At 40.4% G+C, this 26,308-nt stretch overlaps 1 protein-coding gene across 1 annotated transcript in view; it reads left to right on the plus strand.

The window, feature by feature from the left end:
• The window catches only part of B4GALT6 (beta-1,4-galactosyltransferase 6), a 119,304-nt gene extending 95,438 nt beyond the window's left edge, over positions 1-23,866 (plus strand). The window contains exons 5-9 of the mRNA XM_089675694.1: positions 5,905-6,021; positions 10,175-10,362; positions 18,308-18,430; positions 18,591-18,692; positions 20,709-23,866. Coding sequence (XP_089531820.1) covers positions 5,905-6,021; positions 10,175-10,362; positions 18,308-18,430; positions 18,591-18,692; positions 20,709-20,856 — 678 coding nt within the window. The 3' untranslated portion in view covers positions 20,857-23,866. The remainder of the gene's footprint in view (positions 1-5,904; positions 6,022-10,174; positions 10,363-18,307; positions 18,431-18,590; positions 18,693-20,708) is intronic.
• Positions 23,867-26,308: the final 2,442 nt, after the last annotated feature.

Consider the following 26,308-nt stretch of genomic DNA (forward strand, 5'->3'; position numbering starts at 1 on the left):
ATGGGGAAAGGGGGGGGGGGGGCAATGTTTGATTTTTTTTAGTCTGTTTTAAATTTCTTTTCATAAATGATTCCATTAATGCTTAGTAGCTTGAATTTGTCATCATGCATTTATGGTTAACTATAATGTTAATGTGCCCTTTCCTTCATAACATAAACTCTACAGCAGTGTGTTAATCATACAGTTCAAGTGGAAGTAGATGTTCTGTAATAATATCTTTTGTCTGTCAGATGGGTGAAGCCCCAAATGTGCCTCTAGCTATGTTAATGCAGCAAATCTTCCTTTTGAAACCCTTATTCTTTAATTGCTATAAGGACCTGAGTCTTATTTTTATTGAAGCAAATTATATTTGCTCAATTTCACATTGATCTGTCAAATGAAATGATCCTGGGAAGATTACAGGGAAAGTTTTAGTATAATTACTTAATCCTCTCTGCTTTAATCTGGATGGATGTCATGGCCATAAAAGGGATTATATTAAATAGAGAGCAGTGTTTTGAAAAGTCTTCCTTTTTTTGGTTTAATTGTTCGTAAAAGTTTTGATAAGGTATCCATATTATCCTTTTATTCTACAAATGTGGAAGATAGAAAAGGTAGCGATATGTTTCTTAGGCAGGCCATAGATGATGCGATTTTCGTTCTTGGAATCACGTGTTGCATGAAAGAAAATCACTCAACTCCTACCATTAACACAGTCAGCTATTGTTTTCTTCCAGCATGAATGGGATGATTTGGAAGAACACAATGATGATTGCTAGCGGCTATAGCTGCTGGCAATAATCTCATGTACAAATCCGACATGCTGGTTGTACCCAAGTCGTTTAACAATTAAACTGGGTACAGTCAGCTTGCCCATAGATGGTTCGAATCACAGCCAGTCCCTACTGAACCAACTAACTTTTGAACCATTTGTGGCCTTTAGTGACTAATCAGATCAGACTCTAAACACATCGCTGGGAAAGTGATTGGTTTTGTTTGACATTGCCTGACGTTTATAGAGTGCAGTGTATGAATGTGGTTTATGTCAAAGCTGTTACAGGCTGTGAATTTTCTTCATGCTTGATGGTTTATCTCAACCTTTACCTCTGTGCCCTTTGAATTGTGTAATTTTTTTTTTTTTTTTAATTTATCATTTTATAAGCAGTGAGATCAATAAACTTCCTGGAATTACCTCCTGTCCCTTTACAGTAACTGGCAGGCTTACTTTAGCAAGTATATCTGGTTTCCACATTCTACCCTCTTGTCATGCACCGAATTCTGCATTAGGATTAGTTGCGTGCAGAGCTGGTGTTTGAATGGAATAGTGATGAGTCTTCAATCCTGAGGCCCATGCCTGAAATGGTATGGGGTAATTAATCAACCAGTAGCGTTTACTAGTGCCAGAGGGGTGAAATGATTTGCCTGATTACTGGTTAGGCTGCTATATGCAATGTACAGCTTCTGTTGCTTTCGTTTTATGTCTTCAACACACAGACATCAAATGAAAATCAACTTTGTAATACCTTGTGCAATGAACAGGAATTGGGTAGTCAAGGAAGCCTGTAAATAATTCAGCTCAATATAACTACATACCAGAGTTGCTCATGTCACTCTGTGATGTAGACATATCCTGCATTCCAAGTATAAGTGGCGTTCTGGAGCTGCCATGTTAGAGGAGCCTCAGACTCTTATTGAGCGCTTATTTTATGGCTTCATATTTTACTCTGTGCTGAAACCTTGTTGGACATTCATGTATTAGAGGGGACAAGGAGGCACTTTTTATGTCAGGAGGAAAAGAGATTTAACCTCCACCTACAGAAAGGCTTCTTCACAATAAGAGCTGTGATAATGTGGAATGGATTTCCTCAAGAATTAGTTCCGACCAGCTCCGTAGATATTAAAAAAGAGCTGGTTGCATTGGTGCACACTAGAATGTGGTTTGGAAGCCTGTGATCCATGCGCATTTCCCGCCCTCACATTCAAGTCTCACTGCCCTTGTGATCTGCAGTTGATGTCATTGCAGTCTTTATAACATTTGCCTGCACCGGATCGCGTGGTACAAAACAAACTTGCGATCCCGTTGCATTGCAGTTCCAGAATTGGTGCATGCGCTACTTTGGTACCATGTGGTGCAGTTTAAGCCCATTTGAAATGATTGGGCTCAAATCGCACCGCACTGAATCACATGTGAATTTGATGTGATGCTGTTCCAGTACGATTCATATGCAGTTCATAGCATGTATAACAAAGTATTGAACATGTCACCATTTTGCCATGAAATTTTCACCACGTCAGTAACAACCTATGCAATCTATACATACAAAGAGAGCAAAACAAATAAGTTCAGAAATGTATTATGTGTACTAAAATTGAATGACACAGGGAAAAAGTAATTGACATAAATGAAGAAAGGGGGGTGCAAAAAGGCATGGAAAGCCAAGACACCAGCTGAAATTTATCAGTAATTAGAAAGCAATCCTGCCCCTTGTCAATGCAAATTAATATCAGCTGGTTCAGTCTCAACTGATGGCCTATAAAAAGGTATCTCATTACCAAGCTGTCACATAAGAAACATCTCATGATGGGTAAAAGCATAAAAGCAAAGAGCTCTCTCAAGACCTTCACAACCTTGTTTTTGCTAAACATATTGATGGCATTGGTTACAGAAGGATTTCAAAACTTCTGAATGTTCCAGTGAGCACTGTTGGGGCCATAATCCAGCAGTAGAAAAAACATGAGGCATGGGCCTCAGTACATCATTTCACCATAAATTGGCCATAACCAGGTGCTCCTCGCAAGGTTTCTGACCGAGGAGTGAAAAGAATTATCAGAAGATTTGTCTAAGAGCCAAGGACCACTTGTGGAGAGCTTCAGAAAGACCTGGAATTAGCAGGTACAATTGTTTCCAAGAAAACAATAAGTGAACCTCTCAACCACCATGGCGTGTATGCACGCTCACCACGCAAGACTCCATTGCTGAAGAAAAAGCATGTTGAAGCTCATTTAAAGTTTGCTGCACAACATTTAGACAAGCCTGTGAAATACTGGGAGAATATGGTCTGGTCAGATGAGACCAAAATTTAACTCTTTGGATGCCATAATACACACCATGTTTGTAGGTCAAATAGCACTGCACATCACCCCAAAAACACCATACCAACAGTGAAGTTTGGAGGTGGGAAAATCATGGTGCAGGGTTGTTTTTCAGCATACGATACTTGCAAACTTCATATCATTTAAGGAAGGATTAACTGAAAAATGTACCAAGATATTCTTGATAAAAATCTGCTACCATCTACCAGGATGATGAAGATGAAACAAGGGTGGACATTTCAGCAAGACAATGATCTCACAGCCAAGGAAATTGTTGGTTTCAAAGAGAGAAAATAAAGCTGCTAGAATGGCCCAGCCAATCACCTCTCTTGAATCCAATAGAAAATCAATGGAAAGAACTAAAGATCAGAGTTCATAGAAAAGGCACATGAAACCTTCAAGATTTGAAGACTGTGTGACAGAATAGGCCAAAATCACACCTGAGCAATGCATGCGACTAGTTTCTCCATAGAGGAGGTGTGTGGAAGCTGTCATTACCACCAAAGGATTTTGTACGTAGTATTAAATAAATTTCAGTTAGCATGTTCAATACTTTTTCCCTGTGCCATTTCATTTCATTACACATAAGGTAATTTCCGAACTTATTTGTTTTGCTTTCATTGTGTGTATGGATTGCATGGGTTGTTACCGACATGTGGTTAAAATTTCATGTCAGTACCTTCTTTAGAAATATATTTGCCTAGAAAAATGGTGACATGTTCAATACTTATTTTACCCGCTGTATGTATATTTTATAGGATCTAAGATACATAGAGGTTTATGCTGCTTGTTCTGTTGCTTACATATGGCTGACGAGCAACATGCTAAAAGAAGGTGAGAACAGAGGGATGAGCCAATCAGTCTGCTCCTTTATTGTCCAGTCACAGGCTGGCGGCAGAGAGATGAGCAAGCCATATTGCTGTTCATGTCATTGTACAGAATTGTCAAAGAAGTTGTTGTTTGAGAATAAAAGTTGCAGTTTTATGCACATGCAAATTTTTTACAGATTTCTCCACCCACACTGCTCAGTGCAAATGGATGAATCTCCCGCTGCAGCTATTGTATCTTGACAGCTTGTGCAATACCCAGGAAGCAGTTGCATCTAATTGGATGCGGGCACTATTCAGCCAACAATTGTCCCCCAGGCTTTTTTACCCGAAGGATGCCAGGTAATAGGAGGCTGACCCGACCACCCACTGAGCAAATTTTGGCCAGTTCACTGAAAACCAGACAAAATTTGAACAGTGTTTGGCCAGCTTAAGGGCTCATGTACACTGCAGCTGAAAAATTCACGTTTAGGAGCTGTTCAGCGTTTTTTTTCAGCAGCCACTGAACTCACCCTAATGTTTTCCTATGTGTCCATATACACATCTTTGTTTACAGTCATTTACAGGCATTTGGGTTTACAGTCGTGTTTTTTAATGCAGAAAACTTGCGTTCAGCAGTTGATTTTGTCAGTGTTTCAAAGGCAAAACGCTTGTAAATGCGGTAAATCCCGTTTATAAGCATTTGCGTCTGAAATTTTTTTTTTCTAACTCTTCCAGTTCCCAATGCTGTCCAGAGCCTTTTTTCATCATGAAAAATGCATGCAAAGCATTTTCAAGGTACTGGAATGGACAAAATGCTGAAAACAGGATGTTCCTATGGAGCTTGTCACACATTGGAATGACCAATTTACACCTGAGTCCTCTCCCACCCTTGGAAACAAAAAATATGTTAATGACCATTCACACCTCAAATTCCTCATGAAGACCCCCTGACAGGTGACCTCAATGACTCTCTCCACCAGACACCTCTCCCACCCTTGGAAACAAAAGATATGTTAATGACCATTCTCACCTCAAATTCCTCATGAAGACCCCTGCCAAATGGCCTTAATGACTCCATCAGACACCTTTCCCACCCTTGGAAACAAAAGAAATGTTAGTGAGCAACTCACACCTAAGCTTCAACACATACTGCTGTCTCTGCTTCTACTATAGTACTATAGTATAGTAATAGTTCATAATTTACCACTTTTTAGTGCATTCTGGGCATTTGGGAGGTTCTCCTGTGCTTATCTTTAAAAAACACTTCTAAACACAAACGCACATAAACGCGTTATGCAAACGCAGCTAAACAGATGTTTTTTAACCTACGTTTTCGAGCAGTCCGGTTCTATCGTTCAGAAGTGTCCCGTGTACATGGAGCCTAAGTGCCTGTAAGGTGCAAGTGTTGTGCAGGACCACAATTCAAGAAGCAGAACCTGTATATTTAATTTGCTAATATTCATGTTTTTTTTCGTCCTATGTCCATATATAATTAGGATCTATACTTAGAAACATGGTTTGTAATACATTGACTAAATTATTAGCTCTACATTAATTTTTCACTTGTATATACGCGTGATCCTGGTCTGTTAGTCAGAAATATTGGGACCTGAGATATCCAAGCAGCTACTAGTTTCAGGGGGAGGTCATTGGTTGTAACCTCTGTATCTCGTTTATCATAGGTTTCTTTCATAAAGACTACACATATTCCATGCAGAATCTGACTTAATGTATGAGTCTGTGTCACTGTGATAAGGACATGAGATTGTATGGCTCTATGTAATCTGTAAAGCAGTGCATGAGTATGTTGCTAGCTATAGATTAATCAATAGAAGATGCTATAGCTATACATAGTGCTGTTTGAGTGATAGAATGGGTTCCCTCTTGCTCAGCAACTGTGAAGATCAATGATTTACATTTTTTACAGACCAGCCTGTTCTTCATAACTTGTTTCTCTGATTTGATTGTCAAATGTGAGGCATACAGCTCCCATATAAATTTGTGTGTTTTTTTTTTTTTGCAGGTAGCAATCCTGATTCCATTCCGAAATCGCCATGAACACCTGCCTATTTTCTTCCGCCACCTGATACCCATGCTGCAGAGACAGCGCTTAGAGTTTTCCTTCTATGTCATTGAACAGGTAAACTTTATAGAATGTACTATGCCAGATCTTCTCCTGTATAGAGATCCTGAAACCACACTTTTACTATACAGTTTCACACTTAAATTTGTATGCATTGTGAAAGAGCTGGCCTCACTCTAAACCCTGAGCTCTATTTTTAGTATTCGTACTGCATTATAAATAGTATTATAAATAGTATTTTGTCTTCTCTATGAAGACATGTATATTTTCATCTGTATAGCCAAAGAAAAGCTGCTTTTTTTAGTCTTGCATAGAGGGGTTAGAACCCCTGTGAGTTTTTCATTGCATTCGACCAGTGGTCTGCAAACTGCATCCCGGGGGGCTGGTTGTGGCATTTTGCTTGCCTTTATCTGGCCCTCGGTGCACTATTCCACCAACTGTCACCAGTGATGGAGCACCATTCCCTCTACTGACACCATCAAGGGCATTATACTTCTCATTGATATCAACAATGGAGCACTATTTTTCTAACTGATATCAACAATGGAGCACTATTCTTCTAACTCAGTGGTTCTTAACCTGGGTTCGATCGAACCCCAGGGGTTCGGTGAGTCAGTTTCGCGGGTTCGACGGAGGTGAAGACCCACACCCGACTCATATGATTCTTGCAGTAAATATTCATTATTATGTTTTTGTGTGAAAATCATGTTTTAATGGTTTTGTTCTTTGTTCTTAACGGTTTTGTTCATTTTGTGCACCTATGTATAAATATATACCTAAATATATACCTATGTTTTGAATTTTAAAAATTATATTTTATTTTTCCAATTAAGAAGGGTTCGGTGAATGCGCATATGAAACTGGTGGGGTTCAGTACCTCCAACAAGGTTAAGAACCACTGTTCTAACTGATATCAACAATGGAGCACTATTCTTCTAACTGATATCAACAATGGAGCACTATTCTTCTAACTGATATCAACAATGGAGCACTATTCTTCTAACTGATATCAACAATGGAGCACTATTCTTCTAACTGATATCAACAATGGAGCACTATTCTTCTAACTGATATCAACAATGGAGCTCTATTCTTCTAACTGATATCAACAATGGAGCACTATTCTTCTAACTGACATCAACAATGGAGCACTATTCTTCTAACTGATATCAACAATGGTGCACTATTCTTCTAACTGATATCAACAATGGGGCACTATTCCTTCTATTAAAACCGATGATGGGCTACTGATGCCAGGGCATTTTCTACTCCCACCGGCTACAGTCCGGCCTCCCTAAGGACAGTAAACTGACCCTTTGCTTAGAAAGTTTGGAGACCCCTCCATTAGACAAATCGATCCAACATCTGACCCTGAACGTCACTAGTGTGGAGTTCGTGACTACTGGTGATACCATATTATAGCTTATAAAATAGAAAAAGTCAGTACCCCATAATGGGCCTTACTGAAGACTCAACAAAACAAATAGCAAAGAAAACATGCCAAAAATATATTCCTGCACTGATTCAGGGCCCCACAAAAACACTGCGGTCACCTTGAGGCCTCCTGTGAGACCTTGAAACATTGGCCGAGGAACATGTTTTTGGCACTTTTTTTCTTTGTCACTTACTTTTGTTGAATGCTCAGTTAAACAACTGAGGCTTATTAAACCGGTGCTGCTTATTTCTATTTTATGAGCTTTTTATCACTGTCTTTGTCCGCACCAGGGCAATTTGCTTTCTCAGGACTGGACGTGAGAGAAAATGTAAAATTGTAAGATTCCACAGGAGTAGGTCAGAACAACTTCCAATGATACCAGTAACCACTGTTAAAAAAAAAAAAAAAAAAGGGACTTCCCTTGCTTTTAAGAGATTCTTTCACATCCTGTTGTGTCTGTGGGACAGGAAGTAGAGGGAAAGTTTCCCAATGGGACACAGATGGCAAAGGAAATCACTTGGCAATTTTTCCTTGTTTTGTCTGACTTGCAGATATCGCTTACTGTCTTCAGATCGGTGTGTTTTTTTTTTGTTTTGTTTTTTTTGTTTTGTTTTTTTTTGTGTTGACTGTCCTACAGCGGTGGTATTACCTGTAATATGAGCTCTGGGAAATGCCTTTAGAGCAATGAACGGCATCATGTTCCTGACATGTTCTAGAGGTGGAAGCTCCCGGAACATGATGATGTATTTAGCCATTGTAGCTACTTACTGGAAACCTGTTTATGTTGAAATACCGGTTATATTTTTGATATATTTACAATTTTATTGTATTCAGGTTTCTTTGATACTGCTTTTGACAGCTTACTGTGTGTTTGATTTGTCAGAAAATACCTACAATAATACATTCACATTGACCTCTTTTCTTTAATCATTTGTGGGTTGGCAGTGTAGGACTTTCATTATGTATACATTAAAATAATTTCAGAGCCTCGTTCAGTAAAGGAACAGGACAGCCTGCCATTGCATGGATGCTGTTTTAAACAAATCAGTGGCATAAAATATTTTCAATTATTGCACATTTATAAGTTAATCTCTTCAGTAAACATGCACAGATATAGTGTTGTCAGTCTCGTGGAATGCCCCTAGAGGTGGATCATAAAAGGTTTATACAGAAGTAATACTTTTTAGGAAAGTTAAACAATATATATAGCATATACATTTGCCACACAAGCCATATTGCAATTGAATGTGATTAAATTTACCCCTTTTTTTTTTTTTACATTTACAGCTCTGTAATTTTCTGTAAAATTCAATGCAATACAATATAGCCATCATTGGTGTACGGAACACCCACAGAAATTGCATTTCTTGCTTGTGCTTTTGGCTCCTTGCTTTTCCCAGAAGTTTTCATAAAGATACAAGTCAGATTTTAGGCATCCTCTGCAACAAGAGTTTACTTTTTGGTGAGATGCTCCCAAGGGGTTAACCACTTCTAAAGCAATGCAGATCCTGCCACTGTGCTCATTAGAACATTTCAGGTGCATCAATGGATTAATAATGAAAAATTAATTTCCATTCAGATTAACTCTGCAGACAACAAACCACTTTTTCTCCTGAGCAGAGAATTTTAGGAATCTGCAATTAATCCCTGCAATATACGTTGATCACCCAGAGGAGATTGTTTTTTTTTTTTTTTGGGGGGGGGGTTTCAACATCAGTGGAGTTACTCTTTAAGGCTTCCTCTCTGTTGTGGCAGATGAGCTTTAACCACTTGCCCATCACCCTATTGCAGATGTACTGCTACAGGGCGGCAGGGCTGCGTAAAATCGTGTGTGTGTATATATAGATAGTGTGATTTTCATTTCTGGGTAGGGAGCGTGTGCTGCCCTACCCGCGCCGCTGTTGGTGGATAGGGATGCCAATCCCTGGGTCCTGAATGGCGATTTCTGGCCGGCACTCGGCGATTGTCAGGGAAATCTGATGGGATCTCCTCTCAACATGGACATGCTGTTTTGCTGGCTTGATTTGTCTCCACCAAAGCAATCGATTGTTCCAGCAACAGGAATGCCGTACTCTGAGATGCAAAATAATATTCTTCCCTTATTAAAATAGCCTGCAGGAATATGTTCTGTTCTGACATGTTTTGCACTAGGCACAGTGATTCTTTGAGAAAGTGCTGTGCCTAGAATAGGCAGAATTGAATTTGTTCCTGCTGGCTATTTTAATAAAGGCAGACTATTCTTTTGTATCTCCTTGTGCAGTGTTCCTATTGCTGGTCCTATTGTTTTCTGATAGCAAGTACACAGTTGTCAGAATACAAGAACAATGTCTGCATCTGATTGGATGCCGGTACTGTTCAGCTGAGACGTTTTAGCCCAGCTCCTTATACAAAAGTCAGTTGAAAAATCGTCTTTTGTCAAGTCAGGAGGTGTTGACAGTGCCACCCACTGAAGGAATTCTTCCAGTTCAGCAGGAATCAGTTGATGTTTAATTTGTGTATGGCCAGCTTAAGACAAGTCCCCACCATTAACCTACCAGCATGTCTTTGGAATGTATGAGAAAAACCACACAAGCACAGGGAGAACATGCAACCTCCATGCAGGTAGTGTCCGGGTTGGGATTTGAACCGAATACCCTTGTTCTGTTAGTAGTTCCCACCAGTAGCAAGCTTTTGTGTGGTAGTGTGCTGTAATATATTTCTGTATCTTCAAATATGTATTGTATGTTGACAGTGGTAAAATGTAAGTCTCTACAATTTTTCATTCTTTCTTTACAGGCTGGCACTCAGACATTCAATCGAGCAATGCTGTTTAATGTTGGGTTTAAAGAAGCTATGAAGGATCGAAAATGGGATTGTGTCGTTTTCCATGATGTAGATCACATTCCTGAAAACGATAGAAATTATTATGGTTGTGGAGAAATGCCTCGTCATTTTGCAACAAAACTTGACAAGTACATGTACATGTAAGTAGATGTTTCCTTTGATACACCTGGCTTAGTGTATTCAATGAATGCGAAACAAAGTGCCTTAACTCCTTTATGACCGCCCAGCGCATATTTGTGTTGGCAAAAGGGTGGGCTTTACGCCCACAAAGTACACATATGCATCGATGGGCGGCCAATGTTTATGTAATGAGAGCACTCACCTAGCACAAAGAATGAGCTGTCCAAGAACGCTCTTGGTCTGGGATAAAGATCAATAGCCGACGGAAGCAGCCGCTGATCACAGGGCCTACTGTCACAGTGGTCTCATGATTGTTGATTCCAGGCGGGAAGAGGTTGCACCTATATTGCTCCATAACAAATGATCTAGACTTCATTGTAAGGGCTCATGGCTGTAAGAGGGGTTGTACAGCTTCCAGAGTCTGCGTAAACATTTTCCTGGGACCCACAGCCACTGGACAAAGCAGCAGATGTATGTGGTCAAGCGCCCGGAGGTTTCATAAAGTATGTGTATGAATGTATTTTCTAAGCACAGACTACCTGTGTACAGGACATACAGTACGTCTGTATGTTCAGGACATACGTCATTATGTTCAGGACATACCCCCCCCTCCCCCCAGTGCATGCAACTGTAACTGCATACAGCTGCATCTCTTGCATTAATGCCTATGGGTGTCTTTACAAAGCAGCTGTAGGTCCTGGAAAAACTATGCAGGCTCTGGATGCCATGTGCATGAGCCCTAAAGTGAGGGTCCAGGTAAACAGCTAAATACAGTTGTAATGCATACATACATATTTACTGTGTTGCCTGGAAAAGGATTTGCAATGGCATACGTGTTGCATAGCCAGACAGTGCAGCTTTCTGTGGTGCCTCCCCAGCACTATCAATGACGTCTCCTCTGTTCTGTGAGCAAAAGCACTAATGGCAAAGCACACAGTAGCAGAGATGTGTGTAATACGGGAGCAGATAGTCAAAATTCTGACTTTTGGTATTCCTTGGAAGGTAAAACTGTGAACATTTTATGTGTTTGCAAGGTATGTTTAGCTGTTTACATAGCTGTTCTAGTTGAGACATTGAACCTGTTTACTGTAGACTGTTCTTTTTTAAGACCTAAATGGGACAGCTTGTTCTGTATAGTGTCTTTAGAATGTCATAGCTTCTTGGTGACTTCATAGTGCTGCAGCAAAATGTTGAAATCAGCCAAAGCCCCTCTACAGACGTTACACCCTGGTATTCGTCATATTCCTTTATGGTTTCCATTGAAGGTGCCAGAGCACTTGTCTGTCATTCCAGTGTCCCGAATGCTTTAAAAATTGTTACTCCGTGCCAACGTACATAAGAGTGGCTTCTGTTTAAACAAAGTAACTCTGTTATGAATTCCTATCGCTGGAATTTGTCACCACAACACAGAGTTATTACTGTTTATTGTTGCTTTGTTGCCAGAGATGTGCACTAGAAGAGCAAAGGAGACGATTTCTTTGCTTTACTAGTTCTTTTAGTTCCAGTTAATTAGGGCTTCGGTTACTCAGAGACGCTAACATAACCATGGCTCCATTACTGGAGTGATGTACTCACTAACTGCATCTGTATGAAAGAGCTTTATTCAGACAATTCTGTTGGCGAACCCATTTCCTAATTTTCTAATTTTCCTAAAAATCAGTTGCTTAGATCTCAAACAGATTGCTTAAATAGCTAGATGAAGACACTGGGCTAGGACATTCACCAATTCACAAAAAGAACATCGGGGAACTTGTGAAAGTACAGAGAAGGGCAACCAAACTGATAAGAGGCATAGAGGAGCTCAGCTATGAGGAAAGATTAGAGGAACTGAATTTATTCTCTCTTGAGAAGAGGAGATTAAGGGAGGATATGATCACCATGTATAAATACATCAGTGGTTCACATAGTGAACTTGGTCTAGAGCTATTCACCTTGATGTCATCACAGAGGACAAGGGGGCACTCTTTACGTCTGGAGGAAAAGAAATTTAATCTCCAAACACGGAAAGGTTTCTTCACAGTAAGAGCTGTGAAAATGTGGAATAGACTCCCTCAAGAGTTGGTTCTGGCCAGCTCAGAAGATTGCTTCAAAAAAGGCCTGGATTGTTTCTTAGATACACAGAATATAAGTGGATACTAACATTTATAGGTAAAGTTGATCTAGGGAATATCCAATTGCCTCTTGGGGGATCAGGAAGGAATTTTTTTCTCTGCAGGAGCAAATTGGATCATGCTTTGCTGGGTTTTTTTTTTTGCCTTCCTCTGGATCAACTGTGGGTATAGGATTATAACTTTTTTTTTTGGTTGAACTGGATGGATATTTATGGGACGTGTTGTGTTACTTCCTGCAAACAGGAATACAACATCTCTGGCACAGGGATATCGAGCTTATTGAAGTATCCTTAAAATGCTTATCAAGCCAAAATGTTTTTTTACCCTAAAGTGACTCTAAAAGCTTTTTTTTTTTTTTTAAAAGAAAAAATACCAAACATGTTGTACTTACTGCTGTGTGCAGTGGTTTTGCACAGAGCAGCCCGGATCCGCATCTTCTGGGGTCCCCCACTGGCGCTGCTGGCCCCTCCCTCCTGTCAGGTGCCCCCACAATAATGCATGAAGGTAAAAAACCTTCAGCCTTTAGAACCACTTTAATGCATTCCTTGCATTAAGTGTTCACCTTTACCAGAAACCTGCCTATGCAGATAAGGGGTGTCTGTGGATGATAACAAACTGCGTCTCCGACTAAAGTTGAATCTCTTAGATTGTAAGCTCCAAGCAGGGCCCTCCTAACCCTCTTGTATTGAACTGTATTATTGTTGCATTGTCTCCCTTTATATTGTAAAGTGCTGAGCAAACTGTTGGTGCTATAGAAATCATGTATAATAATAATACCCTTGCTACAGGTGTAGGCCATTTATTTATCTCATGAAGTCTGACTGGAATACTCCCAGGACGTTGCTAGGACATTGCTAAGGGATGCCTAGTCATTTATTTATTTCAGGTACTTGTATTGTGCCGTCAATTTACGTAGCGCTTTACATATATCTATTGTACATTCACATCAGTCCCTAACCTTCAAGGCGTGTACAATCTAAGGTCCTTAACTCACATTCATACATACACATACTAGAGCTAATTTAGACAGGAGCCAATTAACCTACCAGCATGTCTTTGGAGTGTGGGAAGAAACCAGAGTATCTGGAGGAAACCTACGCAGGCACAGGGAAAACATGCAAATTCCAGGCAGGTGGTGCTGTGGTTGGGATTCAAACTGATGATCCTAGTACTGCCAGGCGGAAGTGCTAACCATTTAGCCACTGTGTTGCCCAGTCAGTACTGCTCACCTCCACCATCACAGGAGTGAGCTCTTTCTCTGAATCAAAGCCCCTCACATGCTTCTTTTTTCCCCTTACTCCTGTGATGGTGGAGGTGAACAGTAATGACCAAGCCTCACCTAGCAACACCCTGTGAGTTTTTCAGTCTGGCTTCAGGAGGTACATAAACAGCCTACGCCTTTAGCAAGGGCATTATTCAACTTTAGTCAGAGCTACATAGTTCCATAGTTAGTCTGACTGAAAAAAGACAAAAGTCCATCCAGTTAAAAAAAAAAAAAGTTATAATCCTCTTCCCATAGTTGATCCAGAGGAAGGAAAAAAAAACAGCAAAGCATGATCCAATTTGCTCCTGCAGAAGAAAAAATTCCTTCCTGATCCCTTGAGAGGCAATGGAATATTCCCTGGATCAACTTTACCTATAAATGTTAGTATTCAGTTATATTCTGTGTATCTAAGAAACAATCCAGGCCTTTTTTAAAGCAATCCACTGAGCTGGCCAGAACCAACTCTTGAGGGAGTCTATTCCACATTTTCACAGCTCTCACTGTGAAGAAACCTTTCCGTGTTCGGAGATTAAATTTCTTTTCCTCCAGATGTAAAGAGTGCCCCCTTGTCCTCTGATGACTTCAAGAGCTGCCCTGTTTGTTTTTATCTACAGACACCCCTTATCTGCATTTACAGCTTGCTGCCTCTACCACCTCCCTAAATACATAATCTTGAGCCTCAACTGATCCAGTGCTGTGCATGGCTGCATCTCTGCTCTCTTCCTCTTCACATAGGGTCTCGGGCAGCAGCTGGAATCATTGGCTGGTGTGGCTTTCAGTCAAATGCTTTGCAAAGGAAGGCACTCTGTGTGTGTGTATGGAGCGTGGCTCTATAGACACAGCTTGGGAGCTGATGATTATTGTTCGCTGCTATAATCTCATGTAAAAATCTAACATGCTGGTTGTACCCAAGTCGTACATCAATCGAATTGGGTACAATCAGCCTACCCATAGTTCAAATCTCAGCTGGTCCCTGCTGAACTGGCCAAGATTCGAACCATCGATGGTCGGCACACGGAACTGATGTATGAAAATCAAATATTCCTGGCAGAAAGAACACGAGAACAGACTGTATAGCACTTGTGCGTTTTTCCTTGTAAAAATTATGTTTTTATTCTATTATTATGCCATATATGCATGTACGTGCACAAAAATACTGACCAGTAAAGCAGTTTAAAAAAAAAAACTATATGCAGCACAAGTTTACATGCCTGTGTGTACAGGCCCATTAGAAACAATGGGCTGTATTTAGATCAGTAAAGAAAAATGCCTAAATGCCTAAATACAATGCATTTTTAGGTGGGCAGGAGGCCTTGGGGCACAGTATCAGTCAAAGTGAAGCTGAATAGACTACTTCACTTCCCCCAGACGTGTTAGGGTGGTTTCATACTGCCATGCTCTGATTTGGCCGCAGCGCGTGTGATGTGCAATGTATCCGCAGTTTCCCATAGACGCTGATTAGGTGGCATGTTTTTGGTGCGTTTTGCATGCACACCAAATGCAGCATGCAAAATTTTCTTTGTATTTTTAGAAAATGCACCACCTAATAGATGTCTATGGGAAACTGCAGGTAACCAGCACAAAACCAGCGGGTACACAGCAGTTTGGCTGTAGCACAACAGTATGAAATTGCTGTTATGTTTCCAGGAGTCAGTAAATGGATTCTTCCCTCAGAGGCTTTGCACACAGGTAATATGATCCAGGACAAATTCCATTTAAATAGTAAACGTAATGAAACCGCACGTGTGATTACACCTGGGTGGAAAGATAGCAGCCCTTCCTTTCTCAGGAGCCTCTAATTACTGAATCGATGTACTGTGCAGAACTTGAATCAGGTGTTTGCCTTATGACAGGGCATTTTATCAGGAAAATGGAAAGCCTTTACACTGTAATTATACAGTAATCTAGTATCCTCTCTGGAATAGCCTACTTAAAGTTGCTGTTGGGTTTATTTATTTATTTTTGTGTGCGCATAAAATGACTAAATATAGAGGTAGCTTCTTTTTAATTAGTGCTGTATGTTTGACCATGAAGCTGTGATATGCAAGGTTGTAGTGTGAAGCCATGATGGTACATTACCAGATTGTACCACGGGGGGAAAGCCTGAGAGCTATACAGGTGGATCTGCCCTCTTACTTTATAGACCTGACTCAGGTAGCAAGGGGTATGCTACTCTCCTGGCAGTCTCTTTTAAAGGGGAACACACCGCATCTAAGCATCACAAACAAAAAATGTGATTTAATTCATTTGCAGTATTCAGCTCAAACACCTTTATCCATCCATGTCTCCATGCTTTATTTCGCTGAGAATTCACTTTGAACGCCCCCCTTCCCCTCCAGCATTTCTGGCTGCGGCCATCTTGAGTAAGGGCAGGTGATTCATGTAGCTTTACTTCCTGGTATCTATTTGCTCTTAACGCGGGCATGCAGGTAGAAGGGTGCGCTCAACTGTGAATACTCCTTCTCTTCTCTTGAAGACTCCTGGGATGTATGACATTATTTGCCTAGACCTTAAAACCGGGAAGTAACTGAAGAAATGTAAAAAAGTAAATGCTTAAAATGGGTAAATCTTAAGGATGCACCGATACCCTTTTTTGATCGTCAAATAGGAGTACCAATACTTTTGGTCAAGTACTTGCCGATACCGAGTTCCTACTTTGCAGTGCAATTTGCGTCAATACAAAATGTATGGGTGCAAAATGCACCACAAAGAATAGCATGCAATTTGAACAGGAATGTGGTGTTATTCATGTCCAAATGGCGTGCTGTTTCCCCACTGCTCCTGTTTGAACCCAGGCTTGTCACACAGGAGCGGTGCGGGAAATCTCCCTGCACCAAACCCATGCTGTTGCAGAGGGAAATGCTGGGGATTTTAAATCCCTGCGGCTTTCTCTCCTCTCAGTGCAGGGATGACAGTATGGGCTAGACAGCTTTTGATTGATCAGCACTGTGATGGTGCTGACCAATCATAAATCATCTAGCCTATACTGTCATCCAGGGCCAGTGTAACAATTTTTGTCTACACAGGCGATGGTGCAATTTGGCACCTCACTCACCTCTACCCCTTCTCTATTTTCCAACCACCCTGCGCTTGTATTGCTGCCCAACCACCCCCTTCCTATCCTCCAGCCACCCCCTGCTTTTACTGCTACACAGTCACACCCCCCCCGCCCACACTTGTACTGCTAGGCCCCCATATCCTCCAGCTTCCCTGCGCTAGCACTGCTAGAACCTTCCATTCTCCACTGACCACATGCTTGTACTGCTAGACCCCCATATCCACCAGCTGCCCTGCGCTAGCACTGCTAGAATCTTCCAGTGACCCCACGCTTGTACTTCTAGACCCCCATATCCTCCAGCTTCCCTGCGCTTGCACTGCTAGAACCTTCCATTCTCCACTGACCACACGCTTGTACTGCTAGACCCCCATATCCTCCAGCCGCCCTGTGCTAGCACTTCTAGAACCTTCCATCTTCCAATGACCCCACACTTCTACTTCTAGACCCCCCCATATCCTCCAGCTGCCCTGCATTAGCACTGTTGGAACCTTCCATTCTCCACTGACCACACGCTTGTAGTGCCTAGACCCCCATATCCTCCAGCTGCCCTGCGCAGAACCTTCCATGCTCCAGTGACCCCATGCTTGTACTACTGTAACAACCCCCCTCCCCTGGCCTCCAGCAGCCCCATGCTTTTGTACTGCTGCACACCCAAATCCCCAAGTGGCTGGGGAATCTTGATTTTACACCTGGGGGGGGGGGGAGCTGGAACATGAGCCTGTGGTGTCCTCTGAGTCTCATCCCTACAAAGAGAGGAATATATAACTGCTTCACAGGTCTGGAGATTTTAAACCCCCCTGGTTTTTTCTCCTCTCCTTGCAGGGATGACAGTATGGGCTGAGCTTCTCATTGGTCAGCACCGTTATGGTACAAAATCTAACTCTGGCTATGACAAGCCTGGGTTCATACAGGAGCAGTAAGGAAACCGCATGTGTTTTGGACAGGAATCTCACTGCATTCCTGTTCAAATCGCATGCTATTCTTTGCAGTGCAATTTGTGTCCATACATTTTGTATAGAAGCAAAGTGCACCGAAAAGTTCTGTTTCAGGTATCGGAGTATTTTCACGAGTACTCGTGAAAATACTCGGTATCAGTATCGATAACCGTGCATCCCTAGTAAATATAATATACCTTCCAATCTATTTACTAATGCTAGCAGCACAAGGATTACAATTAGTCAATGTTGATTGAAAGAGTGAAATTCCACTTTAAATTAGAATCAATGAGACCTTACCCCAACAACTTCAGCAAATTCTTCAAAATCCTACTACACAGCATATTATATATTAAAAGAAAAAAAGCTGTATTGGAATCGCATGTTGATTCAAGTCTCTTTTGTTTTTCTTATGGGCATTCAGTTTCAAGCGTATGGTAAGACTTAATCCATTATACGATACAAAATAAACTAGCTTGGGTAGTTGGTTCATTTAGTTAAACAAATACAGCCTGGACGGTTTATTTTTGGAAATGTAGTCAGGCAGGAAAACTGCCAGACTCCTTAACTGTAATTCTTGTATTTCTTTCTTTTCAGTCTGCCATACAACGAGTTCTTTGGAGGAGTAAGTGGTTTAACAGTGGAGCAGTTTAGAAAGATCAATGGATTTCCCAATGCATTCTGGGGATGGGGAGGTGAAGACGATGATTTGTGGAACAGGTAGGTTGGCAACCAGCACTATAGAGGAGTATCTGCCTAGTTTCCTTAAATGTAGAAAAACAAAAATTAAACATTGCATTGTCTGCTAATGATAGTTTGGTTCATTAGTCCACTGGCTTGGTTTTATATTCCAATTGTTGCTATTTATTTCTTTTTCAAGGGTACATTATGCCGGCTTCAATGTGTCAAGACCAGATGGAGACCTTGGGAAGTACAAGTCTATACCCCACCATCATAGAGGAGAGGTCCAGTTCCTAGGACGGTGAGTGTATTCTATTCATCTTACGTAAGATGTGAAGCGAATTTCTCCATGATTAATGAAATGTAGCCAAGGTACAATGAATGCTTCATGAGCCAGAACAGACTGAAGAATATTATATAGTTAAGTACTATTATGAACATGGTTGGCATCATTGCCATGCCTTGCAATAATATAATAGCTGGAGTGTTGTATGTATTATTTAACCACTTCCAGTCCGGACACTTACCGCCTTCCTGTCCATGCCAATTTTCAGCTTTCAGCGCTGTCACACTTTGAATGACAATTGCGCGGTCATGCAACACTGCACTGCATTTTTTTGAGACAGATAAAATTTGTTTTGGTGGTATTTATTCACCACTGGGATTTTTATTTTTTTTTGTTATATAAATATAAAAGTCCAAAAATGTTTAAAAAAAGTGTTTCTTATAAAATTTTGCAAATAAATTACCTTTCTTCATAAATCTTTTCCAAAATTTATTCAGTTATCTTTGTAGTAAAAAAAATAACCCACATTAGTTTATAACCAAAAATTATCATTTAAAAAAAAATATATCAATTTTTATTTTTTTTAGATTATTAATATTTTTTTTTTACATACTGTCACCCTAGCAGTACAGTGTCACTATAGTGACACTGTACTACTTGCGGGGGGTGATGATTTTTTTTTTTACACTGACTGCTTTTGCACCCATAAAGGCTATAAAAGCAATCATTTCTCTTTCTCTCTGACTGCATTCTTGCAGCCACTGAGAAATACTGTGCGAGCTGTGATTGGTCATAGCTTGTCACATGGTACAATGCTGTTGTGAATAGCCTTGTACCATGTGATCTCTGTGATCATTCACAGAATTCATTAGTAGTAAGCAATGATGTCAGAAGTGGCATCTTGCTTATTTTTATTCATTTGATAACTGATTGGCCAATTGGTGATCACATGAATTGGGACCTCACACGGAGGTCCCTTACAGCGATCGTCCTCCGGACACAGCGGGCACTGGCTGTGTGGCGATGCCGCATGCTCACAGGGAGCGTGCACTGGCTAAAATGGCGGGCGCCATTTATGAACGGCAACCCGCCCCAGCACTGCTCCCGTCTGGCTGTTTATATACATGGGCCGGACAGGAAGTGGTTAAAGTAGGGTTGCACCGTTACCGGTATCTTTACTAAGCATTTGCACACGTACTCGTGCTAATGCTCCGATACTTGAAACCAATGCTTTTGCTGTGCGATTTGAGCCCATACAAAATGAATGGGCTCAAATCGCACTGCAAAGAAGCACATGTGATTTGAACAGGAATGCGATGCGATTCCTGTCCAAATCACATGTGGGTTCAGTGTGATTTTAGCTATTCATTTTATATGGGCTTAAATCACACCACAAAGGCTCCATTCACATCTAGGCATTTTTTGTATTCTGCCCGCGATCCCAGAACGTTCTGCAAAACGGACAAATCGAACTATGCTTGCTCAGGTGCCATTCATTGTCAATGGCACCTAAAATGCAATGCACTTCTGCTGCGATTGTTGTATCACACAAAGCTTGTCGCCCCAAAAGAAGCCCCTGCTTCTTTTTGGGTGACAAACTTTGTGTGATGTGGATTGCCGCAATTGCAGTGCAATTTATTGAGGTAGAATCGCACAAGTGGGATGCGATTTGTCGCAGTTCTGCCTGTGATACAAAATGCCTAGATGTGAATGGAGCCTCGGTGTACAGCCCATTCAAACCTATAGAAATGCAGTGCTCTGCCATGGCAGATTTTTGCTGGATGGGAGGCCATGATACTGGATTAGCGGTAAGTAAGCAGCTTCTTGAGGGTGGGATGCTAACAGAGTTTAGCTTGGGAGAGGTAATATAAATGTGTGGCTACCCTCTAAGCCATTTCTGTGGCAGGAGCTGCTGTGTACAGACTGGGAGCTCCACAAAGCTCTGAATTTTGTGTGCACTATATAGGTTGATACAATTAGATTAGACTGTAAGACTGCAGATACTAAATTGTGTTTCTTTACTTCCTGCAGATACAAGTTGCTACGATACTCTAAAGAACGTCAATATCTTGATGGATTAAATAATTTAATATATGCCCCAAATATAATTATAGACAAGTTGTTTAAAAACATCACTGTAAACCTTGTGCCAGAGCTGGCTCCGGTGAAAGACTACTAATGGGAATGCTCACTGTCCAACATGAATGGGATGCCTATCAGAAGAGGAACACTATTGCTATGGAAATTATGGACCACCTCCTACGTGATACTAGTGACCGATATCAAATTCCAATTCTCTGAATGTGTGACCATGCATTACGTCTCAAGCCAGCAGCTGCTATATCAATGTTTACAGCAGAAGACTGCTCCTAATGCAAGCCTTGTCTCACCAAATGCTCTACACATCCACCTTTTCACTCCACTGTGCGGTGATTTTAGTTCATCACAACTTTGGCTTTCTATTTTTGCACCAATATACTGCTTCTTGAGTTTCTTGTTTTCGGCCTTAAAATTATAGGCCTTTTTTTTTATTGTTTTGTTTTTTTTTGTATTTGGCAGGTGTATATGTTTATGTATATATCAGTTTGGTTTGTGTAAATACATTGGTTATATTTGTGTGTATATATGTGTAGATACATTTATGTATACACATATGGATTGATGTAAAGTTACTCCAACAATTTTTAATGGCCCTTGTTTTACACCTTTGCATGTCTTTACTGTAATAATGTATTTTTTTTTTTTTTTACCTTGTGTCTTATTTAATAGCGCAAAGATACTTTATAACCTCAAACAACCAATCAGAATTAATCTTTCAGCTCCGACTAGCAAAAGCTAATTTTGATTGGTTGGTAAGGGGTGCGCAGCACTCCTGTTCTTTGCTGTTTATTATTAAATAAAGGCCATTTTCTTCATTTGCATGACAAGAAACACATGTAAATATTAGGATTTTAAAAGAAGTTTAAGCTTAATGTAAAATGAAGGAACTGCTTATAACTTTATGGCCAGCTATGACTGTAAACTGTTATAATGGTTTGTGAGCTTAAGGCCTTTTGTTAGGGGTTAATTCTGAACACTGAGAGAAAAGGGATGTGTATGTTTAAGTGCAGCCTTGACCACTGTGGTACAGAATGTACAGATAACCCCCGTCCCCCATATCATTTGTAATTATATAATTTATTCTATGGCATCGTCATTGTATAATATATATATATATATATATATATATATTAAAAAAAAAAAAAAAAGTTACATATCATACATACAGGTTGTCAAAAACTATCTGTGCCAACTCTACGTCAGGGAGCTGATGCCAAGAATAAATTTTTCCTTTTGTGTTTTGTGTTTTTAGGTTGCTAATTTATTTTTAAGATTTTTTTTTTTATATACTATGTATTTTTTATTTGCAGCAAATTACTTCTTGTGAAACTCAGAATGAGCCAAAATATGTTCTTCCATAGAAGAAATGCATATTACATTGGTGATGATGTTTTTCTAAGAGTACAGTATATATATTTCACATTGCTTCAAGGAATAGACTAAGTACTTAATTCTCCATTTTTTGGAGTTATGAGTTTGATGTAACTGCTATCTCTTTTTTTATTTTACTCGGAAATAAATAATTTGTGCTGACAAATGCTAGGGAATTTGCTGTCCAGTTGAAAACTGTTTCAACATCCTAAGGCTCCGTTGGCAACAGTACCGCTAATAATGTTGTTTCCATGCGTTGGCAATTTGTAGAACGAGCATAAAAAAAGACCATTCATTTCTATAACTTATCTCCCTTTCATAGAATTATTGCTACCATGTGCTCCACAGAAAGCATTGCATGATTCAGATTTGATGAGCTGACCGGGGTGAGCAGAAAAGGGCAACTTTTCCTGCCCAGGGTACCACTTCATAATTCTGGGAATCTTAACTGCTTTTTGACTCTTGCTGCTGTGGATGGAGCCCAAAAGGGGACATTTATAAAACTCACACTACCAGAAAACTGGGGAAGGGGCTTATTCTTTCCCAAAGTGTGTAGTATTTATAACCACTTTTGTGTTCTTTTTACTGTGTTTTGAGAAAGAACAACTTTTTTCTTTTTGGGGGGAATCAGTTACCCAGTTTTCATCCTGAGTGGGTCTTAGAAGTGTCTTTTCTAATTTAGGACTTTAAAAGAAAAAGTAGATATTTAGGACAAAACTCTGGTTATCTGGAGTCTAGCTGGGATTTTTGGAGTGTTATTCTTGGTTTTAACAACCCCAGTAATGGCCAGGCACCATGTGTGTTATTTACTATAATGGCATGGTGCAAAATCTGGTGCAGTTCTGCATAGAAACCAATCAGCTTCCTGGCTTTATTGTCAAAGCTTAATTGAAAAGCTGAAACTGATTGGCTACCATACAGAGCTACACCAGATTCTGAGTTCTCCAGTTTTAGTAAATCTCCCCCCATGTTTGTCTCCATATTGATTGTTTTTTTTTGCTCTTGAATGCGGTATCAGTACTGTTTCATGATTTGCTTTACCACTGAAAGCAACTTAAATACCAAAGTAATTTTTGAAGTGGGCAGCAATCTGCTACAGCTGCATTCACCATAGAGAGACTTGCCACCTGTGTGGTGACCATTATACATGCTGCCTTTAGGAGCATCAGACTGGGGCTGGTTGCCGTACTAAGTTCTTTTAAATACAAGTCCTAATGCTATTCGGGGAACAAAACCAGTGTATGCACTGTTGGTTGTCGCCTTTTCCTGTGTACTGTTTTATATAGGTCCCCATAAATAATGGGGATTTTTGAGGGAGGGGACATTTGATTTGGGTTATCAATGGCACTTAACAGTTCCTATATTTCATTGCACGTATCTGAGAACTTCTAATGCCATATTTTGTACCCAGTTCCATCTTCCTTAGCTTTTTGAATTTAATCTTTTGTACCAGTGTTAACCATTTATGGAAGAGCATGGTCTCACATTAGTCATTTTTTTCTATTCTGGACTATGCCACCTTCAGAAACCATACCCTAATCTCAGAATCCTTTAGAATTCTGAGTTTAGCAAACTGAAAGAAAGATCAGTGCATCACATCTGCTTATGACAGCACCATCTTAGTCAATGCCACTGCAAAAGTCATAGATGTAAGAGTTTTAGTAAGAAAACCATTCACAATATTTATATTGATGAATAAAGTTGTAACTGAAACCGAAGTTTGGAGTTGTATTTTGTATTGTTATGTCAAATCAGATTGCATATCAATTTCCATAACCAGTCTACAGGTACCGGTAACAATGCACATTTCCCACTGCCATACAAGTGAAATATTTCAGCTTGATGTTCCAATCTTGGTAAGAACTAAAGCTATCCATACAGGTCTCATTGTCTCTAACTCAGTCTGCTCCCTGTTATATTCAGCAGCCATGATACCTGTGGCTGCCTGAATACAGTGGCTTTTCCGAGCAGTGACTTCATATGATAGTATGCAGTCACTGTTCTGCAGGTAATTTTTCAACCGGCATATTTGGTTTTTAAAGAATTCTTGGTATGGAATTTTTTTTTTTTTACCTAGTCTACATTGGTCCGGCTTGGGCAAGTTTAACCATGCATACCATACCTATGGGATCCCTCTAGATGTGTCCAGTCTTTACAATGAATGCATCTGATTGGATGAGATGGGAATGTAGGTTGTGACATCACGCTCTACGCCTCGTCCAATCAGAGAATGCTTTGCAGTAATTGGGAAAATGCTAATTATTTAAGCATTTCCTGAATGGTGCCCATGCTGAACGGAGACCTCCAGTGTTCAGAATGCAGCGGCTCAGCATGGGGCCCAGCAGCTAGTGGAGATCACTAGAGTAGTGGTGTATTATTTCAATGATTTCCATCTTCTAGAGCAGTGGTCTCCAAACTACGGCCCGGGGGCCTGGATGAGGCCCTTTGCTTGCCCTGATCTGGCCCTTGGGGCACTTTCTCCCACTGATACAAGACACTATTCCTCCCACTGACACCAACAAGGGGCATCATTCCTGCTACTGACATCTACAACAGTCACTATTCCTCTTAATGAAACACACCATGGGGCATTATTCCTCCCACTTACACCAACAAGGGGGCACTATTCTTTCCACTGACACCAATGATGGGACCCTATTTCTCCAACATACACCAAGTATAGGGTGATATTCCTCTCCTAATGCCAAAGATGCATTGTTTACTCCCAATGATGCAGGAAACTTTCTGCTCCCAATGGCCACAGTCCGGCTCCCCTAAAGTCTGAAAGCCAGTAAACTGGCCCTTTGTTTAGAAAGTTTGGAGAACTCTGTTCTAGAGGGATCTTACAGACACGGTGCATGCATAGTTACATTGGTCCAAGCTAGACCATTGTAACAATATGAAAAAAAAATGGCACATCTGGATTTGTTCTTGTCAAGCCAAATGGTGCTTTCAAGGCCACCCACGGCTCAACTATGGCCAGCTTAGGAGGTACACCTACTTCATCCTTGCCACCAGTCAAATTCAAATCTGCACTATATGTTTGAATTGGTGCCGGGTTAAATGTTTCAGAACACATTGACACTTCTTTTAGCCCATTGTGAACTTCATTTAGCACTTTCCAAGTCTAGGTAACATACCATGAGCTAAGATTAAGCCTTAAAATTCACAGAGGAAGTTGAGATAGGTAGGGCATTATTAAAACTTCAGGCTGAAAACCAAGAAGCTTACTAAAAACAATACATTTTGCCAAGTGTTAACCCAAACTAGTAAAGTGTTACCTTACAAACTAGTAAAGGTACACATTTGTACAGATACATTTCCCCCAAAAATGTGCTTTGGTAAAAAAAATATGCAAAGACCAGAAATTGCCTTGTGTTCAGCTGAAATTCTTTTAAATTACCTCCATTGTTTAAGGGGCATGTTGGGTGTATGATACCCAGTAGTGAGACAATCTCTTTCCTAATGGTTGTTGCTTTCTCAGTAGCCTGGGTCACTGCTGAATGTTGATCACTAGCTAGGGGGAGCAGCAATAAGCAACATCTCGCTGGTCTTACCAGTAAGAGAGAGACCCATAGGAGAAGGTGACTGGTTTAAAAAAAAAAGTGATATTGTCTGACACGACCCCTAACCATCTGTAGCCCGTAGCATTCAATGCCCTTATTTTTCTCCTAGTGCAGAAATGATTTTCTACAAGTCTCCCCCACTGATCTTTGTCATCCAATGCTTTAGGATTAGTGATCTTTTATGTCTGCCATTTTGTGGTTTGAACAAATACATGTCAAATTTGTCACCGAGTATTGTGAGATGAGTGTGGCTGTCCACGACATAATATTTATCAAGTAGGATCTCTTTGTGAGATTTCAGTTAAACTGGTATGTTTTCTGTATAGTGATGGTCTGCAAAATGGCTGCCTTTAGTAGCGTGTTAAAACAAATACACCTTGATATATTTAGGCCCAGTCACTAAAACACACTAACCGATTTCTGCCATCTTGAGTCTGATCAGTAATCAATTAAATCTGATTGCTTGCTATAAATTATTGCCCTTTCCACGTGGATCTTGAGATAATTGAAAAAGCCCAAAGTGTTAAATTCACAAATACCTTAGCAGAGAAAACAAATTAAGATAATGTTCAAAGTTTGCTATAGCAGCAATTC

This window comes from Staurois parvus, unplaced genomic scaffold (assembly GCF_062004578.1).
Source record: "Staurois parvus isolate SC_StPar_1 unplaced genomic scaffold, SC_StPar_1.0 ptg000157l, whole genome shotgun sequence".
NCBI classification, from domain to species: Eukaryota; Metazoa; Chordata; class Amphibia; order Anura; family Ranidae; genus Staurois; species Staurois parvus.